This window comes from Podarcis filfolensis (assembly GCF_964270895.1).
Source record: "Podarcis filfolensis genome assembly, chromosome: 9".
Taxonomy (NCBI): domain Eukaryota; kingdom Metazoa; phylum Chordata; class Lepidosauria; order Squamata; family Lacertidae; genus Podarcis; species Podarcis filfolensis.
The window spans coordinates 41,068,392-41,089,568 of NC_139610.1; the positions used below are offsets into that span (position 1 = coordinate 41,068,392).

Genomic DNA, 21,177 nt, shown 5'->3' on the forward strand with positions numbered 1-21,177 from the left:
CAGCAACAAGATGATGACAGTCACAGATAACCTAGAAATAAAAACCTACAAGTGGACAGGATGCACAAGGTTTCTGCATGCAAACAAACACAGGTCAGGCCCATTCACTCATAAAAGCTCCAGATGACCCAATTATTTCCAAGACAGCTAGAGGTAATATCATTATAATATGCTTCTCTGCAGCAGCCCTGGCAACCTTGAACACATGATGTACAGTGTATATGTACCCTAGGGGGAAAAACAGGGCCAACTTAAGTGTCCACAATTTTCCATCAAAATGTTGGGCATAGACCAATCCTTTGGATTATAAAATTCACAAGCAGAGACTGGAAGAGCTGCTTACAGAAAATGAGTCAAGAGGCCTTGCAACTTAACATTTAGCACTCCCAGAACTATTTTCTGGGACTCCTCCTGGAGTCCTGCTGGTGAAGGGTGGGTAATAAATTTAATAAAATCAAGGTATCTTGTGGATGCATACATAGAACAGCACCAGAGGAAGCTTCCCAGGAAACATTTCCGGAAAGCACCTAACAGAGACCTAGGCTCCTTGACCTATCTCCATTTGGGTTATTTGGCATATGCAATCCTTGTGAAGGGCAGGATTGAAAAAATAAATGTCGCTTTCATCTACACAGATGTAAGAAGTTTGCGCTTGGCAGTTATTTTATTACCCGCGTGTGTTCCTGTAAAGGCCACTGTGACAGTAGGTATGTTCGCGTGTGCTGTACAGTAGTGATTAAAGGGACGTATAGGAAGTGGGGTGGGTGTGGGTGGGTCAGGTTCAAATTACTGCCCAACTATTAAAGAACCGCCGGGTAACACCGGGCCAGCCCCACCTGCCTCGCAGGTTTATTGTGAGGATAACGTGAACGCGGGGAGGGAGAAGGTGGAATGCAGAGCGTTTGCGCGAATTTGAACCCTCTCCACTGCCAGTCCTTCTGTGGGGTCGTGTACCGTTAAGGGGCGCACGCCGAAGCCAGGGAGGCTGCTCGGCAGTGCACCGCAGGCACCCAGCAAACGGAAGGGCTGAGGAGCCGAAGCCCACACAATGCGACGGTCAGGGCCGCAGTCCCCTGCATTTTTTGGGGGGTGTCACTTGACTCCCAAGCCGACAGGGTCTAGGAAACCAGCGTCCAGGGGCCCCTCGTTAACAGGGCGGCTGGGAGGCGCTGAGGGAGAAAGCGACACCCTTGACAGCCGCGGCTTGCGAAGGGAGCGGCCCCGCCGCGCAGGCCCTGAGGGAGGCCGCGGCCTAGAATGTTCCGCCACAGCAGCGCGCGCGGCCTCTCCCCCCCCCCCCCAACCGCCACCCCTCGCGCCGCCGCTGCCCTGGAGTTCCACGCTTGCCCGCCCTCAGTCACTCACCCGCGCTTCTTCGCGTTACTTAACTAGCTCGGGCGGTTTTTCCCGAACGTAAAAGAAAGATGATGGGCTGCTAGCTCCGCCAATCAGCGCGCTTCAGCTTCGCGTCGCAGCTACGGTGCCCCGACCCGGCCAAAAGTCTTCGCTTCCTCCGCCTTTTCAAAATCAGGGCGGAGTTCTTTCCTTAATGCTAGAGAGAAGGAGTCCCGTTGGACTTAAATCGGGTTTTTTTCCGAGGAAAGGCGACGCGCGCAGGGGATCGGGCTGTAGGGCTCCCTTTGAGAGAGTCCCGCCCTGCTAACGGTATAGGCAGGAGAAGCCGCGAGGGAGGAGTTCGTAAGCTTTTGTTGTAGTGAAATAAATACGCGCGTGCAGCGAAAAGAAGCGAGCTGTGCCTTTGTTTTCAAATCAGGACGTTCTTCCTGCCGGTCTCAAGTATTATAATCATAAAACTGTAAAGTTGGAAAGGGGTCACGAGGGTCATCTAGTCCAACCCCCTGCAGTGCAGGAAACTTTTGCCCAACGCGACTGCCTTAATAAAGAAATAATTGAAATGGCAATCCTTGGAAGAATCCCCTGTAAGAAAACGCCTTTTGCTTCGGAGTTGGCAGAAAACATGTTGCAAGTGGGTGGGATGCGCTGGTGCTTTCTCCAGGCAGAATTTGGCCCCTCTGCATAGAATTTGCCCCCAGAGTGGAGCAACTGCCTCAAGAGCAGGTGCTGGCAAGGCATGGGGGGGCTCTCCAGTGCCCTCTGCTGACCTCATTGGTGGACAACACTAGCCCATTGTAAGTACTGTATTGGGAAACATGTTTGTGGGCTTCCTATGAGCATATGATTGGCCACTGTGAGTACAACATGAGTGAAATATACTCAGAGTCGCAAAGTGATTTCATGCTCTTTATTCAGATCATAGTGGTGAGGAGGAATGAATGAATGTCCCCCTCAAGGTATCTGCTTTATATACATTATTTACACAATGGGCTGCACATGATTGGCTAATTCCGGAATTCTACTGTAAGCCAATCAGGTTGTGGATTCACTTCTATCTGGAGCATGATTGGGTGGTTCCTGCCAACCAATCATACTGCTGCATTGTTCTAGGACCAGTCAGACTGCTGCCTTTTGGATCCTATTGTTCTAGGACCAATCAGACTGCTGCAGTTTGGATCCTATTCAACTCAGTACATAACAATGAGGTTGTTGTTTTTTTAGGGGAGCTGCCACAATTGTTGAGCTTTATTAGGATAAACAGCCAAAACTTACGTAGCTGGCGTTTTGAGGGACGGGCAGTGGCTCCACCCACCTGCAATGGCGAAGACACCTAGTAGCTGCCATGCCACCCTGCATCTCCTCTGCTGCCCAGCAGTCCAACCCCCAATGCCCAGCAGCCACCATGCCGACCTACAGCCCCCCCTGCGCCCGGGTTGGCTCACCACCCCGCCCCTACACTACAGGGACTAGGTAAGCTTTTGGCCTCATTCACCATCAATAAGATTCAACTGCCAATCCAATTGGCCCTCTGTCTAATAGAGGTGCTGCCTTGTTCTTTGCCTCAGGCAACAAAATGTCTTGAGCCAGCCCTGCCGCTAGGGTCAGCTGATCAGAAATCCCTGTTATCGGCTTGTGCCTAAATATGTCACTCAAAAATGCCCCACTGGGTTTGGCAGGATTTCCTTTGCAGAATATGTGCATAGAGGTTTGCACATGATTACTCAGGCTGCATATACATAACTTTAAAGCACATACAAAGTGCACCCTGCACAAACCCTGGGAACTGTAGAATTGTAAGAAGAGTTGCAGTTCCCGGCACCCTTAAACTACAGTGCTCAGAATTATTTGAGGGGTTAAATGTGGTTTGAATCTTCTTTAAATATATGGTGTTAAGCAGCATCAGAATAAGCCCTGCTGTATTCAGTGGAGCATCTAAGTGCACTTGAGACTGCAGCCTATTGCTCAGGAAGTAGAGTGTACAGCTTGTGAATTGCAACTAGAGTTGCAGAATCCTGAAATTAATGGATTCTGGTACTGGCTAGGGTCTGGAGGTGGAGTCCAGAGAGGGACAATTCAGCTGCAGAATCTAGTGGCTCTTAGCGGACCCAGGAATAGAAAACAGCACAGTTTAAAAAACGTTGCAGAAGATGCTCAGGAGTGACTTTGCCTATTGCTTTTCAAACAATTGTCAGAACCTCCCCCCACTGCTTAGTTTGAACTCTCAACAGGTGTGTCACTTGTTTGATGGGACCCTGAGACTGTCAGCTCCCATTATGTGCTGGAGCTAGAGAAATGAGAACGTTCACATAAGGCACATGGAGATATGGGTGGGTAGAGCATTGAAAGTCCCGGGTTCAATCCCTGGCATCTCCAGGTAAGGCTGAGAGAGAGAGAGCCCTGACTGAAATCCTGGAGAGCCTCTGCTAGTCAGTGTAGACAATACTGAGCTAAATTGACCAATGGTCTGGCAGCTTCCTATGTTCCTAATTCACACAACTCTCCTGGAAAAATATATAGTCTGCTTTTCTTTTTATTTCAACCTGGTTGAAGTTTTAAAAACATAGATTGAGGACTCCTATATAGGAGCCAAAAATATATTTTGATGATTTTCAAGCCAGAAGATATGAAGTGGTCAAACAGCTGCCTAGACTCTATAAGCTGTAAGGTTTCATGTGACATATTTTACATTCCAATTTTAAGATTTTGGCTCTTGGTTGAAAAATAAAATACCTGTAGTGTCAAAACCAGTTTTGAACACCCGCTAACCCATCATATTGCATATTTTACAGGAATACACAAATGTGTTTTTCTCATATGACTTCCCTGGCCAATCTTGATTTAAATGGCAGCATGAGTTCTTGGCAAATGTTATGTGGAAGGGACCAGGTGAGGGAAATGAGAGGTAGCCAGCTCAGCAACACACTACCCATAGAGGGAAGTTAGGGCAGGGAACTAGTTCTTAATGCTCCTTATCTGCATACCCTTTGTTCTCCATTACATAACTGCTGCCTCTTGATGCATGAACTGAAAATATTTCTTGTTTAGTAGGCGATTTCCATTAATTTTGTTTAGTTCCTCTGCCAAGCAAAGCAGGAAGTACACTTTGAGTGCTGGGATGGCTGTAGCTATGCTCTCCAGAGGACAGATGTCAAGGGGAGACAAGAGTAAACACTCAAAAGAGGTGAGCAGTTTTATGTCTGGCTAGAAGAGGAAGCAGAGACAATGGTTTTTGTATTGTTTAAATGGTTTTCAAAGAAAATTGGTCTTCAAAAACAAGGCATTAGCAGCTGGGAAGGTATCTTGCATAAAACCACAACTTCTGCACAACTTCAGTTTATTTAGGAACATAGAATGCTGCTTTATACTGAGTTAGATCCTAACTCCATCAAGCTCAGTATTCTCTACACTGACTGGAAGCAGCTGACCAGGCTGGCGGTATTCCCAGCCCTAGGGGACCGGGTGGCGCTGTGGCCTAAGCCACTGAGCCCCTTGGGCTTGCCGATAGGAAGGTCAGCGGTTCGAATCTGCGCAACAGGGTGAGCTCCCATTGCTCTGTCCCAGCTTCTGCCAACCTAGCAGTTTGAAAGCATACCAGTGTGAGTAGATAAATAGGTACCGCTGCAGCAGGAAGGTAAACGGCGTTTCTGTGTACTCTGGTTTCTGTCATGGTGTTCTGTTGTGCCAGAAGCAGTTTAGTCATGCTGGCCACATGACCCGGAAAGCTGTCTGTGGACAAATGCTGGCTCCCTCGACCTGAAGCGAACTGAGTGCTGCAACCCCATAGTCACCTTTGACTGAACTTAACTGTCCAAGGGTCCTTTAACCTTTTATTCCCAGCTCTACCTAGAGATGTTAAGAGATTGAATCTGGGACTTTCTGCTTGCAAGGTAGGTGCTCTCCTACTGAGCTATGACCCTTCCCCAAATTTCCCGGAAATTTCAGCAAAGTTTCTGCATAAGTTGGATTATGTAGTACAAAATTATGGATGGCATGTCTGTTTAGGGCATGTTGGGAGATAGGGGTGTTATGATAAGCTGGGTCAGCTCATCTACTCTTTGCTAGCCAAAGGGTATCCATTCAAACCTGCACCAATCCTCTGGATTGGCCTTTTTGGACCTATGGGCCAATTAGCCATCCAGAGAAATTGTGGGCACCGCACACACACACACACACCTCCACCACCACCACCGCAGCCAAGCACACCTTTTCTACTCAGTATAGTAAAATGTATCTTTCAAGCCTCATTTCAGCCGAGAAGAGGACCCTCTGGGTGCCAGAGAAGACATATTTGGTTTTTGTGTACTAGAAGGTGCCATGTCTGTGAGCCCTGCTCTAGTTAGTACAAGTAGAAGGGCATGCAAAATACGTTCATGGTTTCCCATAGGTTTAAAAGGTAACCCAGGTCAGTTGTGAAAGCTCTACCATTATCCCATGAACAGGGCAGTACTTCAAGTTTTATTTTTGCTGGGGTAATTTAATTATTCCTGCACAGTTTCAGTTTGGCTCAGCTCATATTTTGTATTGTACATTCTGTACTGTATGTTTCATTAATAAAAAAAAAATCATGAAAAAAAATGCATGAGAAATATTCCTTGGGTTCCATAATCTTTTCCAAAGCCTATTTCGGAAAAGGTGGATGAAACATATTTTCAGCTACACGAATTCCTTTGGCTTGCACTTCTCATGAAGACAGTGGAATAGATAGCAGGAGATGTTAATGCCTTCCTGTCATAGTCCTAACAAAGCTCGCCTGCCAGTGCCAGGCCAGTATGAATATGTCTCCAGCACGTTCTCTCTTACGTAGAATACACTTTCTTGCTAGTGGGTAGCACTTAAAATGAATGTTAGATATCACCAGGCTTATATTTGATAAGTGCTTTGATATATACAGTATATAAAAAGCTTGCCCTTGACCACAGGAGTCATTCACAGAAAAGGCAGGGTAACAATACATTCATCCCCATAGCATCCTTGAACTTCCATTGGAAGGATTGTAATCCAAATTCATTCAGCCTTTCCTTTGGAAAGCAAGGCTCTGATTTTTTTTTTCAAAACCACTATTTGGCAATATTTGCGATGGTGCTTTTAGTGTTGACATTTGTAAGTAACAGGTATCCTTTCTGCTGTGGTTGAATGTTTAGCACTGGAAAGGGCAAGGGAATATCACATTGTGAACTGTATCTTCACTCTGCATACTTCCTCTCAACAATTCCATCTAAAGCCTGAACAACTAAAAACAATGGGAAAGCTTCCATTAGCACCTGTATGATGAAGCTCAACTCATTTGCTCTTCGTCTTCCTGCTACAGTTACTGCTACTTGAGATGTATATTTCCTGTGAATTTCTGCATGATGTGTGCAGCAAAGGGAACAAATCCCTCCAGTATCATTCAGAGGGCAAATTATGATGCTGAAACTTGGGAAGGCATGGTAAGCATAAGAACATAGGAAGCTGCCTTGAATTGAGTCATACCAGCTAGCCCACTATTATTTAGCTTGTAGCAGCTCTCTCTTTCACATAATCTACTAGCTCAGAGTTGCTAGACGCCCAAGACCCATCAGCCCCGCTCAGCATGACCAGTGCTCAAGACTGATAGGAGCTGTAGTTCGGAAAGACCTAGAGGGCCACGTGTTCCCTACCCTCGCACTACATTGCCAAGGGTTTAGCTGTAGGGTAAGAAGCATGTGAAATGAACCTGTTTAATAGTCCTTTGATGAAAAGGAGGATTGCGGAAGTTCACTTAACAGCACAATCCTATGCATATTTAATTCAAAGTACATTCTGTGCAGGTTGTTATACACCACCCCAATCTCCACAGCCGTGCAAGATTCCAGGGTTACATGTTTCCTTTGGAAATGAGGCACAGTGGAGACTGTGGTGTCTTTATGCTATATGGTTTATTTACACATATATACATCCGAGCCTACAATGTAGGGGTTCAAAGCATTCTACTCCAAGCAGGTTCTGTCTCTCTCATGGCTGCAGTGTTTAATCCAAAACTGCCAGCCCCATGCTGCTCTGAGTCCTCTTTCTCCAGCTCGCAAACTCCTTGCCAAATGCAACAAACTCTCCTTCAGCTTACATCCTCGCCCACTCCAGTTCTGCCCCTCACTCCTGCAACTCTGCCTTTTGTCTCCTGCTACCTATCTCTCAGCCCATGGCTGGGCTCCACCTGCCTGCATCCAGATAGTCTTTGCCTTGTTGACGGCTTCCTTGATGGGTCGACACCCTGCCTTCGTTTGCTTAACGACCTGGCCATTCAGGCTGGCCTGAACACTGGAGGATTGGTTTGGCTGTATTTTGCAAAGCCAAATTCAGGGTCTGGCACCCAGGGATTAGAAGTGGCAATTAGAAGGGGAGTCCAGGCACCCCACAAACTATAGCACAGGTCAATGGGCTAACTTCAAAATAGTGTGTATAGGATTGTAGATAAAATGTGCTAGTAGCAGACTTTACAAAAAGTTGTGTACAAGTACATTTATCTCAATGGCTAGGAGGCATTCAAAACATTCAGATAATACACAAATGATGCTGTGTCTGAGACATGCAAAGTAAATGTAGATAGCTGTAATTTTAACTGAAGTATATGCAAGCACTGGATGACCTAGACCATTTGCTGTTCTTTGGAATACTACAGCAAAGGTGAATTAAAATGATTAATCTGAAGTATCTCAGAAAAAATTGGATCAACAGGCAAGTATGCCTTATCTCTCTTACCAGTCAAGAGGAGTGGATATTAATTATTAACAAATGTAGGATGGAAACAGCAGATGAAAATTAAAACTCCTAAGATGGTTGAATTCCATCTTAATATATCCTCGAAGATCATGTAATCACATCTGTTAATGGGCAACCTAAGAATGCTACATTTCCTGAGTGACAAAATCTAAATGACCTCAAAGATATAGTCTTCAAAGAGTTTACGTAATCCATAATTAATGGATGTGTTTAAACAGTTCAAAACTCTGGAGGTGAAAATAAAGCCGATCTATGTTCACTACACAAGTATGACCACAGCATTGAAATGATTCAGTCACAAATAGCCTTACATGCATTTTGGAGCAACTGGCTTGAACATTGCATCTTTTTTAAGTGTTTAACCTATATAGATGCAAGGCAGATTCAGATCAGATCAGGTAGATTCTATGTACTACTGCTTCTGTAAATTTCTTTACAGTGTACCATGGCAAAGCTTTCCTAGTGTTATTATTCATTGGAATCAGACAGAAGCCGCCCTTGTCTTTTAATCAAGATGAACTTGAAAGGTGAACATTGTAAGTGGCAGAAATTATTTATAATTTTGGTAATAAAAGTTTATGTCCAACATTCCAAATTTCATACATCTGCTCTGGTGCTGGCCTTGAGATATAAAACAATTGGAAGTTTCCTTTAGAGTGGGCATTAGTTGAAAGGGGATAAATCAGAATGATAGAGTTCATAGCCATTCCTAGCTCACAAAATTTCCATATTAACATCTTCACCTCAAACATAAATGGTTACAAAGTTACAATGAGGAGAGTTGCATTGGCCTTTGTCAATTGAGCTTAATGATGGAAATCCAGACAATGGAACATTTACCTACTGTGGAGCGTTAAAAGAGGAACAATTTCAGAATCCTTGTGCAGAAGACCCAATTAAAAATTTATGGCCAACTGTAAAACATAAAGTGATATTTGACAGTCTTTCTCTTGTTCTCCTTTTACCGAAGTACAAAACAATGAAACATAAGAAGTCCTCTCACCCCCAACTACTTATAATGAAGCCTTTTTCATAGATCAATGGGAGCTGTACAGAGGATTAAAAATGTGTTTCAGGGTTGTATTTGTTTTATCTGTAGCTCATGCTATTACAAAGGCTGGGATGGCATAACAGAACAAAAAACATAATGTTTTTACAGTTATTAAGCCCTAGCCATAGTTATCAATTTAATTAGGGCTGCAGTTCCTTCATTCCTTTACCTGGGAGCAAGCCCCATTGAACTCAGTAGGACTTGCTGTTGAGTAGACATGAATAGAAATGTCTATTGAATGACATTTGGGATTTAAAGCACCACAGCTTTAAAGCACATTAAAAGGAAATGTATCATTACATAAATTTTCATGGATTACCAAAAAATGATGCAATCTGATGAAGCGGGCTTTGTCCCAAATAAGCTTGTGTCATAATAAATTTGTTAGACCTGAAGGTGTTGGTACTGATCTTTTTATCTTTCTGCTAAAATTGTGCTGTGATCTACAGTATTTCACAGGGCTGTTGTGAAGACAGTAGACTGTAAAAGACTTCAGAATCTGGTCACCTCCACACCATACATTAAACACATATGTAAGGCACATTGCATCTCTCAAAGAATCCTGAGAAATGGAGTTTGCAATTCCCAGCAGCCGTAACAAACTACTTTCCCCAGGATTCATTGGGGAGGCCATGTCTCTGGGGGAAGTATAACATTACTGAAGGGCAGCAACTAAGAACATCTTTCTGCTTTCTGCTTCCTCCTTCTCAGCCTGTTCCCCACAATGGGCTCCCCCTTCTCTTCTTCATCTGACAGCAATTACCACCCCAGCCTCAAGCCAGTGATGACACCAACCCAAGACAGACTTATCTCCCTCCATAAGTGGATACAGGCATTCCCCACTGTGTACCATTGCACAGTGCTTCCACGGACAAACATAGGTCTCTGGTCCATGACAAATTTTCAGAATTAGGAGAAAGATTGCACTTCAGTATTCACAACCCAAAGCCAAACAACAAAAGCATCCTTAACCGCAAGCCAAAATCACTGTAGTGATAGGAAAGGGTCCGTATGCTCAGACAGGGGTCTCAAGTGGACTCGTTCTGCCAGTGCAGAAGGCAGAGAGAACTAAGCTAGAAACCTCATGTGCTGGAGATTTGACTGGTTCAGTAAACTTAATATATGGCGATAATTGACAAACATGTTTTTGCTGCAGTTTCCTAACCTATCAATCTATTGAGGAGCTTTTAGGCTAGTGTCCTAGTATGCTGTCAGCAATTCCTACAACTTTCAGCAGGACTAGCTGATCTTACGAATCACAATTATTGGCCATGACTAGAAAAGTATTGCTGAAAACAAGCAAGGTCTTAAGAAACTGAATAAGTGGGTGGCAGGCGTGAACTTTATAGAGCCAGGCATGGGCTTTGGCAAGTTCTGAAACAGACCAACTCTGGCCACAATGTGATATCAAGATGTATGTAAAACCGGGGGGGGGGGCGGGCAGTGTGATGCCCTCCAGATGCTGTTGGACTACAATTCCCATCAACCCCAGCCAACATGTCCAATTTTCAGGAACGGTGAGAGTTGCAGTCCAACAACATTTAGAAGACATTACGTTGGCTACCCCTCTTCCAGCACTCCAAAGACTCCACAGCTAACATGATATGCTGCTGTTTGCCACACCATTTGGGTTGTCTAATAGTGTGTGAGTATTCACAAACCCCAAATTTACAAATGGCCAACCCATGTAAACAACTACAGCGACACTTATATTAGCTCTTTTACAGAGTGCGCTGGAGTTGAAGACACTGGTCCCAGTCCTAAGATGTTGGCAAAGGATCGCACGCAAGGATCACCAATGAGGAAGGATGGGACAAGGTTGTTTGAAGCTGTAAGCACATATATGGGGAATGGGGAAGCAAGAAAAGGACTCAGTCCAGTCTCCAGTCTTGTTTCTCTGTCCCCACCACAGATGCTGCCAGAGATGTCTGTTCTTATTATTTGTTTGGCAGTGTCTCTTCAATACAGATGTGCCATGTGAAAGTGCTGGATACACAGTTCTTACTCAGCCTTGTTTGATATTTCTAGCAGGGGATAGTCTAGTCAGGAATGAAAATTGGTTTCTGCTTTTCATCACTCTTGCCAAATCGTGGCAATTGTGTGGTTTCAAGCCCATATCTAATATAGAGAAGCTGTATTTCATGTTAGCCTTTGTGGGGGGGAGTGATTAAATCACTGGATAATTTTCCAGTTTTATTATGAATTTTTAACTATATGGATCAATTTCAGGGTGTGTCAATTTCAAGGTCTTGAATTAAAGCTGTATCATTGTCAAACAAGCAGCCTATAACCAGAAATGGTTATTCTCCATCCATGTTTCCAATTACTGAATCTAATATATTATTAAATTAGCCTTTACCCAAAAAGCATTGATTCTCTGCACAAACATCAGCTTAGACTGTCTTGTAAACTGCACATTGTTTTCCCTTCTGCTTTTAATTTCATCAAAGTAGAATTGAGTTTGTCATATAGAAGAGCTAACCCTAGCAACAAATCAGGTTTTTGAAACAAAAGTTCATTGTCAATACCATTTCCCCCCTTTTCTTGAAAATGTTTATTTTCATTCTTTGCTTTAGTTTAGACTTGGCTTATGAAAAATGCAATGTTTACTGTTACTTATATTGCTCTTTAATGTAGCTAGTTTTGTCTACAATTACTACAATTATGTTTAGGCTATTCAAATCAAATGTGGTAATATCATGCTCAAAATCTCTTGGACAAAATTACTATCCAGACGTGAATCTTATGGTGTGTCCTAGTGAAAATCACAGATTCTTAGTCTAATTCACTTCAGTTATCAATATTACAATCAGTCAAGCAAGTAAGTCACTTTATTTGTAGAAGTGACTCTAAACCACTTAACACAAGTAAACTGACCCCCAGCACCCCTCACCATCGGCCAATACCGGCTGAGGATAAGGATAAAGGACTCTTCCTATCTCTTTCCTGTCTTCGTTTAAGTTATAGGTCTGTTTTATCCCTCCATGTTTTTTTATTATTATTTGGCAGACTAAACAAATGAAAAGATGCACGAAAAATTCACATTTAAAACTGTACATGTATTTATTTATCCCGCCCTTCCTCCCAAAGCAGCTCAAGGTGGTCAACACTTTATACATATTCTTTCCCAAAATACAGAGTTTGGTCAATGCATCCCCCCCACCCGCAATGAACACATATTTGTACTGTTCCATGGTTGCCACATATTCAATTAGTTTCTACACAAACTATGGCTTTTAGAGCAGCGTGGCACCCGTACTTTGGAACACTGTTGCCACTGAAATTAGGCAAGCACCCAGAATTCTAGGAACATACGAAACTGTTTTATACTGAGTTATGCCATTGGTCCATCTAGCTCAGTATTGTCTACACTGATTGGCAGTGACTCTCCAGGGTTTTAAGCAGGAGTCTCTCTCAGTCCTAGATGTTGAAGATGAAACTTGGGACTTCCTGCATACAGGGAAAATGCTCTACCACTGAGCTATGCCCTTCCCCAGATTCTGATGTTTTTCTGCCTGCTGAAAATGTTTCTGTTTTGCCAAGCATTTCTAAAGAATTAATTTGATTCAGAGCTGGTCATTTGTTCTGCACATTACAGTTCGATAATTTTATGGTGTTTTAATGATTTTATTGCACACCACCATGCTTTCTTCTTTTTTTTTTACAATGAATAGGCAGTTTAGAAGTACACTTGCAAATAAATATCTATAAAACATTCCTCATAAAATATGCATTTTTGCATGCATTTCTTGAACTGAAAGTGCATCATGAAAGTCAAAGAGCATAATCTGATTGACAGCTTTATTCCGATCTGCATATAGGTCCAGGATCAGCAAATGAGGTCAATTGACTTTAAAATGAAGGCTGAATAAATTTCTCTTCCATCCTTAGCTGGGGATTATGGGAGTTGTAGTTCAATAGTATCTGAGGACTTGAGGCTGTGGGAGAATGATGCAGACGTGGGAACCTCCATCCATACTTTTTGTTGTTGCAGGTTAATTACTGAAAAGATATGTAAGTGTGTGCCCTTAACACACATTACAACACTGGAGAGTAAGGACTGCACAATTAGACACTTTAAAATTACATTAAATTCAATAGGCTTGAACTTATTGCATTAAAGTCAGTGTAACAAAAAGTTATTAATTTGATTGAATCATGTCCTTAATTATTACCTAGGATTATGTATTGTCCTTAAAAAAAAAAATCTAAGTACAGATGGGTTTCAGTATTTTTTCCATACGAACCTTAGAAAGTCACGCCCTCCCATCAGATGTCAGGGAGAAAAAGAATTACACAACTTTTAGAAAACATTTGAAGGCAGCCCTGTTCAGGGAAGTTTTTAGCTGACATCTTATTTTATATATATATATATATTGCTGGAAGCTGCCCAGAGTGGCTGGGGAAACTCAGCCAGAAGGGGGCAGGTTATTATTGTTGTTGTTATTGTTAAAGTCAGTCGCTTTTATTCCCATTTTAGAGTTCGGGAACTGAGGCTGACGTAACTGAATTGCTAAAAGGTGAGTCAACAGCTCAGGCAGGGCTTTGAATCTTTTATGTTTCATTTTGCTTTTGTAAAGTCATTCCCAATCAGTTTATTGAAAGCACAAAAGCAGGTGAGCTTTACTAGAAGCCTGACAATGCCATGAGACAGAAACTGATACATTATTTATATTTTTATTACTGCTCAGAAGGAATTTTGCTATCAGATTCCTTTATAGCATGTATAATGGTTGAATATTGTTATAGCCATTTCCTAGAGGCCACACAGGTTTTTTTGGTTTGGTTTGGTTTTACGTGTGATTTAAATATGAAAAGAGAGTGGGAGAAACAGGTTAAATTATTGTATGTCATTTCTTTTTGAGGCTGGCGGCCTAAAGTCAATGGGAAAGGCTAATGATTTACTGCATGAGCAAGTTAAAAATGTATGCACTAATACATTTTACTGCCCTGTATATTCATGCTTTATTCCTCCGGCTCTTAAACAAAGTTTTTTAAAAAAAGGAAAACCACACATACAGAGACAGAGAGTTTTCTACATTTAGAGATATCTCCTGAAAAATTGCCCTAACAGATAATAGAAGAGTTAAGAAAATGCAAACATACAATTTTAAAGCAACCTCTTTGCAGCTGTGCATCTTTCCCCTTGTAACATGGGAGTGGAGTCCTTATCTTCCTATTTCCATAATGAAAGCTCCCCAAGCACAGGCCACTTTGGCAGATTTACAGCCCTGGAGCAAGAGAAGTGACAGGCATTTTAATATGAACGGAGATATGAGGTCTTTAATGTACAGTGATGTCACTTCTAACAAGGTAGAAAGTGGGGGCGGGGATCGGATGGGACTTTTCATCTGTTTGTTTGTTTCTCCTTCTCACTCCAGTCACCAAAGCAAGTGAAACCTGCCCGCTACGTCAATGACCTTTTTTCAAATGGGAAAAGGTCGCAAATAATTGATAAAATAAGGGAGGAGATTCTGCTTATTCAGGTGGAAGGCACATGCTCAGGTTAAGGGAAGGGAACAGACCTTCCTTGGACGTGCATTAACCAAAATAAGGTAAAGCCAAGAATAGTCTCTAGACAGAACTTACTTTGGGAGCGTATAAGGGCAAGACATGGTAATGAATGTCCTCAAGGGAGTGTTAAAATGAATCGCTTATTGGATATTGACCCTCTTTTTTATTATTCTTTTGAACATCCTGGATATGGCCTAGGAACTTCTATGTAGCCTGATGATCCATCTATTGGTCAGAGAACAGGAGTGGCTGGTGCAGTATAGGGCTGTGTTGCAAAGCCATCCTCCTGTCTTGGAATAGGCAAATCCATCAAGTTCTGTTTCTTCTCATTTCTCATTTTCTGGTCTCCAGTCCTTCCCAATTTCCACATCAATCTGCAACTTTTGAAGAAGTCCTCATGGAAATCCACTGGCATCTCAGTGCACAGTTTTTCTAATACTTTTGCAAAGCATTCTTTCCGTACCATAATGCATTTTTGTATGTTATTATCTCCAATATATGCATTTGTATGCACACTGGATATGCACTTTTGAAAATATTTCTTGGCTGAGTCAATGGGAGAAAATGCCTGCTCTGCAATGTTCTGTGGGCTGTGATGCACCAAGTAACATTTACCCAAGTGCTCTTACAGGTTTCTGCAATATGCAAAACTGTTTAGATTCTGTGATCTTTCAGCCCCTCCCCAACCTTCTCTCCTTGGGAAAAGTTAATGAATGAATGGGTCAGTCGACAGCCTGTGGGCCACTTGAGTGCATTTCTGCCAGCTTTCTGGACTTCCATGTCAGTATGGATTTCATTCATTGTATGCTCCCAAAACTGCGCTTGTGGCCTTGCTTGACAATCTTTCTCTAGAGACTGACAGGCAAACTTATACTACATTGACCCTATTAGATCTTTCTCTGGCCTTGGGTACATATGACATCAAGAGGTGTTAGGGACACAGTGGTGGGACCTGAGAGGCATTTGCATGCCAGCAACTCCATTTGTTCTCCAAAGAACATTCCCAAAAGGTAACAGTGAGTAATTGTGCAATGTTCCTCTGGCACCTCCCTTATGGAAAGATTCATAGGTGTCGCATTGTTAGTTTTTACTCTCTCTAACTAGGGCCGGATTTAGGTTTGATGAGGCCCTAAGCTACTGAAGGTAATGAGGCCCTTTATATGTCCAGCTGTCCTTTGTCAACAACAAATTGTCGCTGTTTTTTGTGTTGAATATATGCTATATGCTAGCAGTTCGAAAGCACGTCAAAGTGCAAGTAGATAAATAGGTACCGCTCCAGTGGGAAGGTAAACAGTGTTTCCGTGCGCTGCTCTGGTTTGCCAGAAGTGGCTTAGTCATGCTGGCCACATGACCCGGAATCTGTACGCTGGCTCCCTCGCCCACAAAAGCGAGATGAGCGCCGCAACCCCAGAGTCAGTCACGACTGGACCTAATGGTCAAGGGTCCCTTTACCTTTACCTTACAACCTAAGCCTACAACGGAGGAGGTCACAGCATTAACACCCCAAAAAGGTTCTGCTTCTCCCATCGTCACAGCCTTGGATTTAAACAGAAATCAAACATTGTTCTGACTCTCTCTCCAGCTTGCAGCTTTTCCTCTTGCTGACATCACTGCAACTCTCTGCTCTCAACTCTGCCTTTGTCCTTCTAACTAACTGGAGTTAAAAGGAGGGGGCTCCAACAATTTGCCATTTCTTAGAGACCCCTTAATGGCCCCTCACCCAGGCTGTCACCTCACCAGGAGACAAGTCTGTCTATTCCAAGAATTAGAAGCCTTGATTAGATTTTAACACTTGCTAGATCCAGGACTCGGAAGGGTCTCAGCATACAACCTAACCCCCACCCCCACCCCCACAGCACTACTTTGGTTTTATATAGCCTCCTTTCCATAGTGATTTATTTCTACCAACTTATTCTGATGGCTACTTCTGCAGTACAATAACTGCCCCAGATTTTGGAATGGAATCAAAGAGGCAAAAGAAAGAAAGAAGTTATCGGGTGTTTTCATAGATTTCTCAGAGTAGTCAGCTTAGGGACCCTCTAAGGTAAAGGTAAAGGTACCCCTGCCCGTACGGGCCAGTCTTGACAGACTCTAGGGTTGTGCGCTCATCTCACTCTCGAGGCCGGGAGCCAGCGCTGTCCGCAGACACTTCCGGGTCACGTGGCCAGCGTGACAAAACTGCTCTGGCAAACCGGCACCAGAGCAGCACACGGAAACGCCGTTTACCTTCCCGCTATACAGCAGTACCTATTTATCTACTTGCACTTAAGGGTGCCTTCGAACTGCTAGGTGGGCAGGAGCTGGGACCGAACGACGGGAGCTCACCCCGCCGCGGGGATTCGAACCGCCGACCATGCGATCGGCAAATCCTAGGCGCTGAGGTTTTACCCACAGCGCCACCCGCGTCCCTCTAGGGACCCTCTAGATACCACCAAACTCCAACTCCCCCATACCTGATCATAACCATGTTGGGTACGAATAATAGGAGATGGAGTCCAGCAATATATGAGTTGGCTACCCTTGGCTTGGGACACGGGTGGCACTGTGGGTTAAACCACAGAGCCTAGGACTTGCTGATCAGAAGGTTGGCGGTTCGAATCCCCGCAACGGGGTGAGCTATCATTGCTCAGTCCCTGCTCCTGCCAACCTAGCAGTTTGAAAGCACCTCAAAGTGCAAGTAGATAAATAGGTACCACTCCGGCGGGAAGGTAAACAGCATTTCCATGCGCTGCTCTGGTTCACCAGAAGCAGCTTAGTCATGCTGGCCACACGACCTGGAAGCTGTACACCGGCTCCCTCGGCCAATAAAGCGAGATGAGCGCCGCAACCCGAGTCGGTCACGACTGGACCTAATGGTCAGGGGTCCCTTTACCTTTACCTTTACCCTTGGCTTAGGCTATGGCTACCAACTTATTTGGCAATTAGTTTTCTGGGTAAACATGCATAGGATTGCACTGTTTGCTTATCATTACTGTTTATTACATTGACCTAAATGTACATCCATTCAGTGAAAAGCGTCTTCTTTCCATTTTCTCTCTCACACTAACAGCTATCTTGAGAGATGCTTAAAGGCACATCTCTGGGCATAATGAATGAAAATGTTTGACGGGACCACAAGAACATTTCCAGATGGATCACACCCGTGGCATGCTGCTGCAGATGGAATGTGTTTCAGGAACTGTAGCTCAGTGTGCTGAATCTGTTTAGCAATTAGAATGCCTATGTTGACAAAGACAAAAAAATAAAAATAAAAATCAGCCAAAGATAGTAATGAGAGACTATACTGTAGTCATGGCTCCAGTAGAACATATTATTAGCATTAACCTTAGCACTAGGTCATGCACTGTCCCTTCTAATGAGTGATGTTAGGGCTTCTCTGACAGGCTGATTCCAAGCAGAAGAGTAACATAACCTTTACTATTTGATTATGCCAAGAGGCATATATGAACTGCAGAAGGCTAGACAAGCCTAGCCCTGTATTATAAAGAATAATTTGATTTCCATCCTATTCCCTTCCCTGGCCTTTTAATTTCCTGCCAGCAAAGGGGAGTCCAACAGTCCAGTCATATACACATGAATCTGGCGGTTAAATCCCATCAAGTTCTACAAGACTTACAGTCCTCAGCATCTTTACTCAGAAGTAATTTCCACTATACACAATCAGACTTGTTCCCTGAGTACCAGGAGTGTGCATAAGATGGCAGCCTAAATCTAGGATAGGTATGCGCATGATTACAGCCCAAGAGTCTCAGAGTACACACTCACGAGAATTGAATGTGGATGAAAGAATACAAGAATGCTTTGGCATCTTAAAGGCTGATTTGTTGCAGCATTTTTGGTATTCAAGAGCTTACTTATCTGATTGATTGATGATTGATTGATTGACGGCATTTACATCACACTCTTTTCTCCAAGGAGCTCAAGGTGGTGTACATGGTTTCCCCCCTCCTCATTTCATCTGCACAACAAACCTGCAAAGTAGATTAAGCTGAGAGGCAGTGGCTGGTACAAAGTCACCCAGTGAGCTTCATAGTTGAGTGGGGATTTGAATCCTAGTCTGACACTCTTAATACTCTAACCTCAAAACCACACTGGCTGATGTACACAATTGTGGTTGTCTGTAATGCAGGCATTGTAAGTGTAAGTGAACACACAAGCACAGACATACACTGGATACTTGAGGGAAAGGAAATAGTTATAAGGAAGGCTGAAAAATCACACCCAACACTGCTAGGCAAGCAAAGAATTTGCATAGCATCACAACATTTGAGTTTTTATTTTTTATTTTTTACATTATCACATCTACATATCCAATAACCAAAGTAGCAAACAAGCATGAATCGTCTAATCCTAAACTGCACAGATAGTATACATAAATGTTAAATATTCAGTTTGACCAATGTACCTAAATATTTACTTGAAGCCACATCCACTCCATACATCCATAAAACTTTTAAAATAACAACCACAAATATCAAGTCATTAATGGTTTTAAATTCTAAATGCCATTATAAAAATATTATTTAAGTAATATGCATGTGATATTATTTTTGTTTGTAGTGAGTTGGCCAACCAATATCTTTGAGCAATTAAATTTGCCAGGGTTTAAGATGCACTTATAGTGAGTATTCTTTGACAAAGAAGTGATTGGACAGGCATTGTAATCTTCCTTGTAAATCTTCCATGTAAAACTGTTCTCCCTCACTTATGCATTTTTTAATGTATGTGCATTTTTAGCTAACGATGTCCCTGAGCTTATAGTAAGTCTACCTGAAGTCATAGGTGGAAAGACTGTCCTACAGGTATGTTTTTTGTTGACCACGTGCAGAACGACCTATTTGAATGAGCTACAGCAGCATTCTTGTGATGGAAGTGGGGTAAGTCCACACTATTAGCTTATTGTCATAGTATACTTGCTTTGTGCTTTAATAGATACATATTGCATTTTGACAATGAAGTGAGATGGCAGCACAGGAGCAAAACCTGCAAAACTCCCTTGGGATCTTAGCAGAAGCAGAAGCTCATTAATGGCTAAACAGTGGCTTGGTCCATCTCTTTCAGTCCCACAGATTCCAGTAAAAACATGGCAGCCATATGTCTTCAGAAACAAGGAATCCCAATAGTATATCTGCTAATATTCTATAGCAGATCACTTAATTTGGTATACAGGCAGCCCACCCAGCCCACCCCGTTTATGCATGTTCAATATGTGCACGATCGTGTATAAGCACATCGCGCCAAACCTGAAAGTGACCCGGAATCGTCCTAAAGTCGTCACTGAAACGGGGCGGTGTGGAGTGTTTGCAGCTACATAAGGGAGCTGTTGTATTACAAAGCACTACATAGAAGCTCTCCATGCTGTCCAGTCAGTGATGGCCTTATTTCAGATGCCCTTCTTAATCAATCGTATTGGAGGGGGAGGAAGAAATTCTTGCCTGTAAGCAAGAATGAGATTGGCTAAAAATATATTGTAAGTCTGTCTGGTGTTAAAGCTCTGATGTTGTGTTCAGCAAGAAATCCACTCAGATCAATGCCACCCAAGCACAACTATCAATAATCAGAAGAGTGTATGACAAGAACTAATGTTTTATATCACAAAATAGGTTTTGTTCACACAAACAGTTAGCTTTTGGATTCTGGGCAAACAGGCTGATGAATAAAAGTGACAACTGCTTTTTTATGCCTGCTTTTAATGTAATTGCTTGCTGCCTTTAACCCTGTTTACTGTATATTTGGTTAATTTAAAATATTGACTGAAGTTTTTGCTTGCAAAGCTCTGTTCTGTAATGCAGATTACTATGCATCTAAATGGGCTTTTTTGCCTTAGATCTTCCTACCAGAGACCCTCTGAGAGATGATCTTTGTTTTGTTCCATATCAATACCCATTTTCCAGCTGCACGCAAGATGACAATAATACATTGCTTCTTTTATACAAGGCAATAAATGACCTTAATAAAGTAATACTTATCTAAGGGGCAGCATGGCTTGTTAAACTGGGAAAAGAATGAAGATCAAGAAAGTTCCAGAGATGTTGGCAACTGTCTTTCTCAGGACAATGGAGTGCACCTCCAGGGGTGAAGTCAAACCACTGGGAAATCACAGTGCCTGCTGTGGCTGCAGAGACCGGTAACTCATAACTGCTGCCTTCTGCATTGTTATTTCTGCATTAGCAGCACTGAAGTGACATCCTCAGGGCGCAAGCCCAGGAACTGTGTATGGAGGTCCTGGCCTGCCCAGATGACAAGAGCTCATTGATGTGGGCCAAAGGAAAGCAGAGCAATATGTTTGGCACCAGTTGCTGGAAGGAAGCATACAAGACTGATAGGGTATTCTCAAGAGTGGCACCCCGACTCTGGCATGTCCTCCATTCTCAGGTGCAATCAATATCAACACTAATTGAATTTTGACACCAGGGGGGAAATGTGTCCATTCTTCCAAGCATTTGTCTTGGCTGATGTAGTTCTGTTGTTGGTTTATTGTCTGATTTTAGATTAAATAGTATTTTAATGAAATATTG

General features: G+C 43.0%; 1 protein-coding gene and 1 long non-coding RNA gene across 2 annotated transcripts in view; one reads left to right on the top strand and one right to left on the bottom strand.

Annotated features, from left to right (window-relative positions):
• The window catches only part of LOC310770570, a 188,744-nt gene extending 172,868 nt beyond the window's left edge, over nucleotides 1-15,876 (bottom strand). Inside the window, exon 1 of the long non-coding RNA XR_014552281.1 lies at nucleotides 15,761-15,876. This is a non-coding gene — a long non-coding RNA (uncharacterized lncRNA). The remainder of the gene's footprint in view (nucleotides 1-15,760) is intronic.
• LOC310770505 (uncharacterized protein) lies at nucleotides 2,600-20,968 on the top strand. Its single transcript, XM_083631413.1, has 5 exons — nucleotides 2,600-2,826; nucleotides 4,429-4,537; nucleotides 13,626-13,665; nucleotides 19,397-19,536; nucleotides 20,487-20,968. The coding sequence occupies exons 1-5, from the start codon at nucleotides 2,699-2,701 to the stop codon at nucleotides 20,508-20,510; spliced, it is 441 nt and encodes a 146-aa protein (XP_083487539.1). The 5' UTR covers nucleotides 2,600-2,698; the 3' UTR covers nucleotides 20,511-20,968.
• The last annotated feature ends 209 nt before the right edge of the window (nucleotides 20,969-21,177 follow it).

Bases quoted from the DNA above. Each gene is read 5' to 3' on its own strand.
- LOC310770505 (XM_083631413.1), top strand. From the start codon at position 2,699: ATGCCACCCTGCATCTCCTCTGCTGCCCAGCAGTCCAACCCCCAATGC. The intron at 4,538-13,625 runs GTGAGCAGTTTT...TTCCCATTTTAG, and splicing joins AGAGTAAACACTCAAAAGAG to AGTTCGGGAACTGAGGCTGA. The intron at 13,666-19,396 runs GTGAGTCAACAG...GTGCATTTTTAG, and splicing joins CGTAACTGAATTGCTAAAAG to CTAACGATGTCCCTGAGCTT.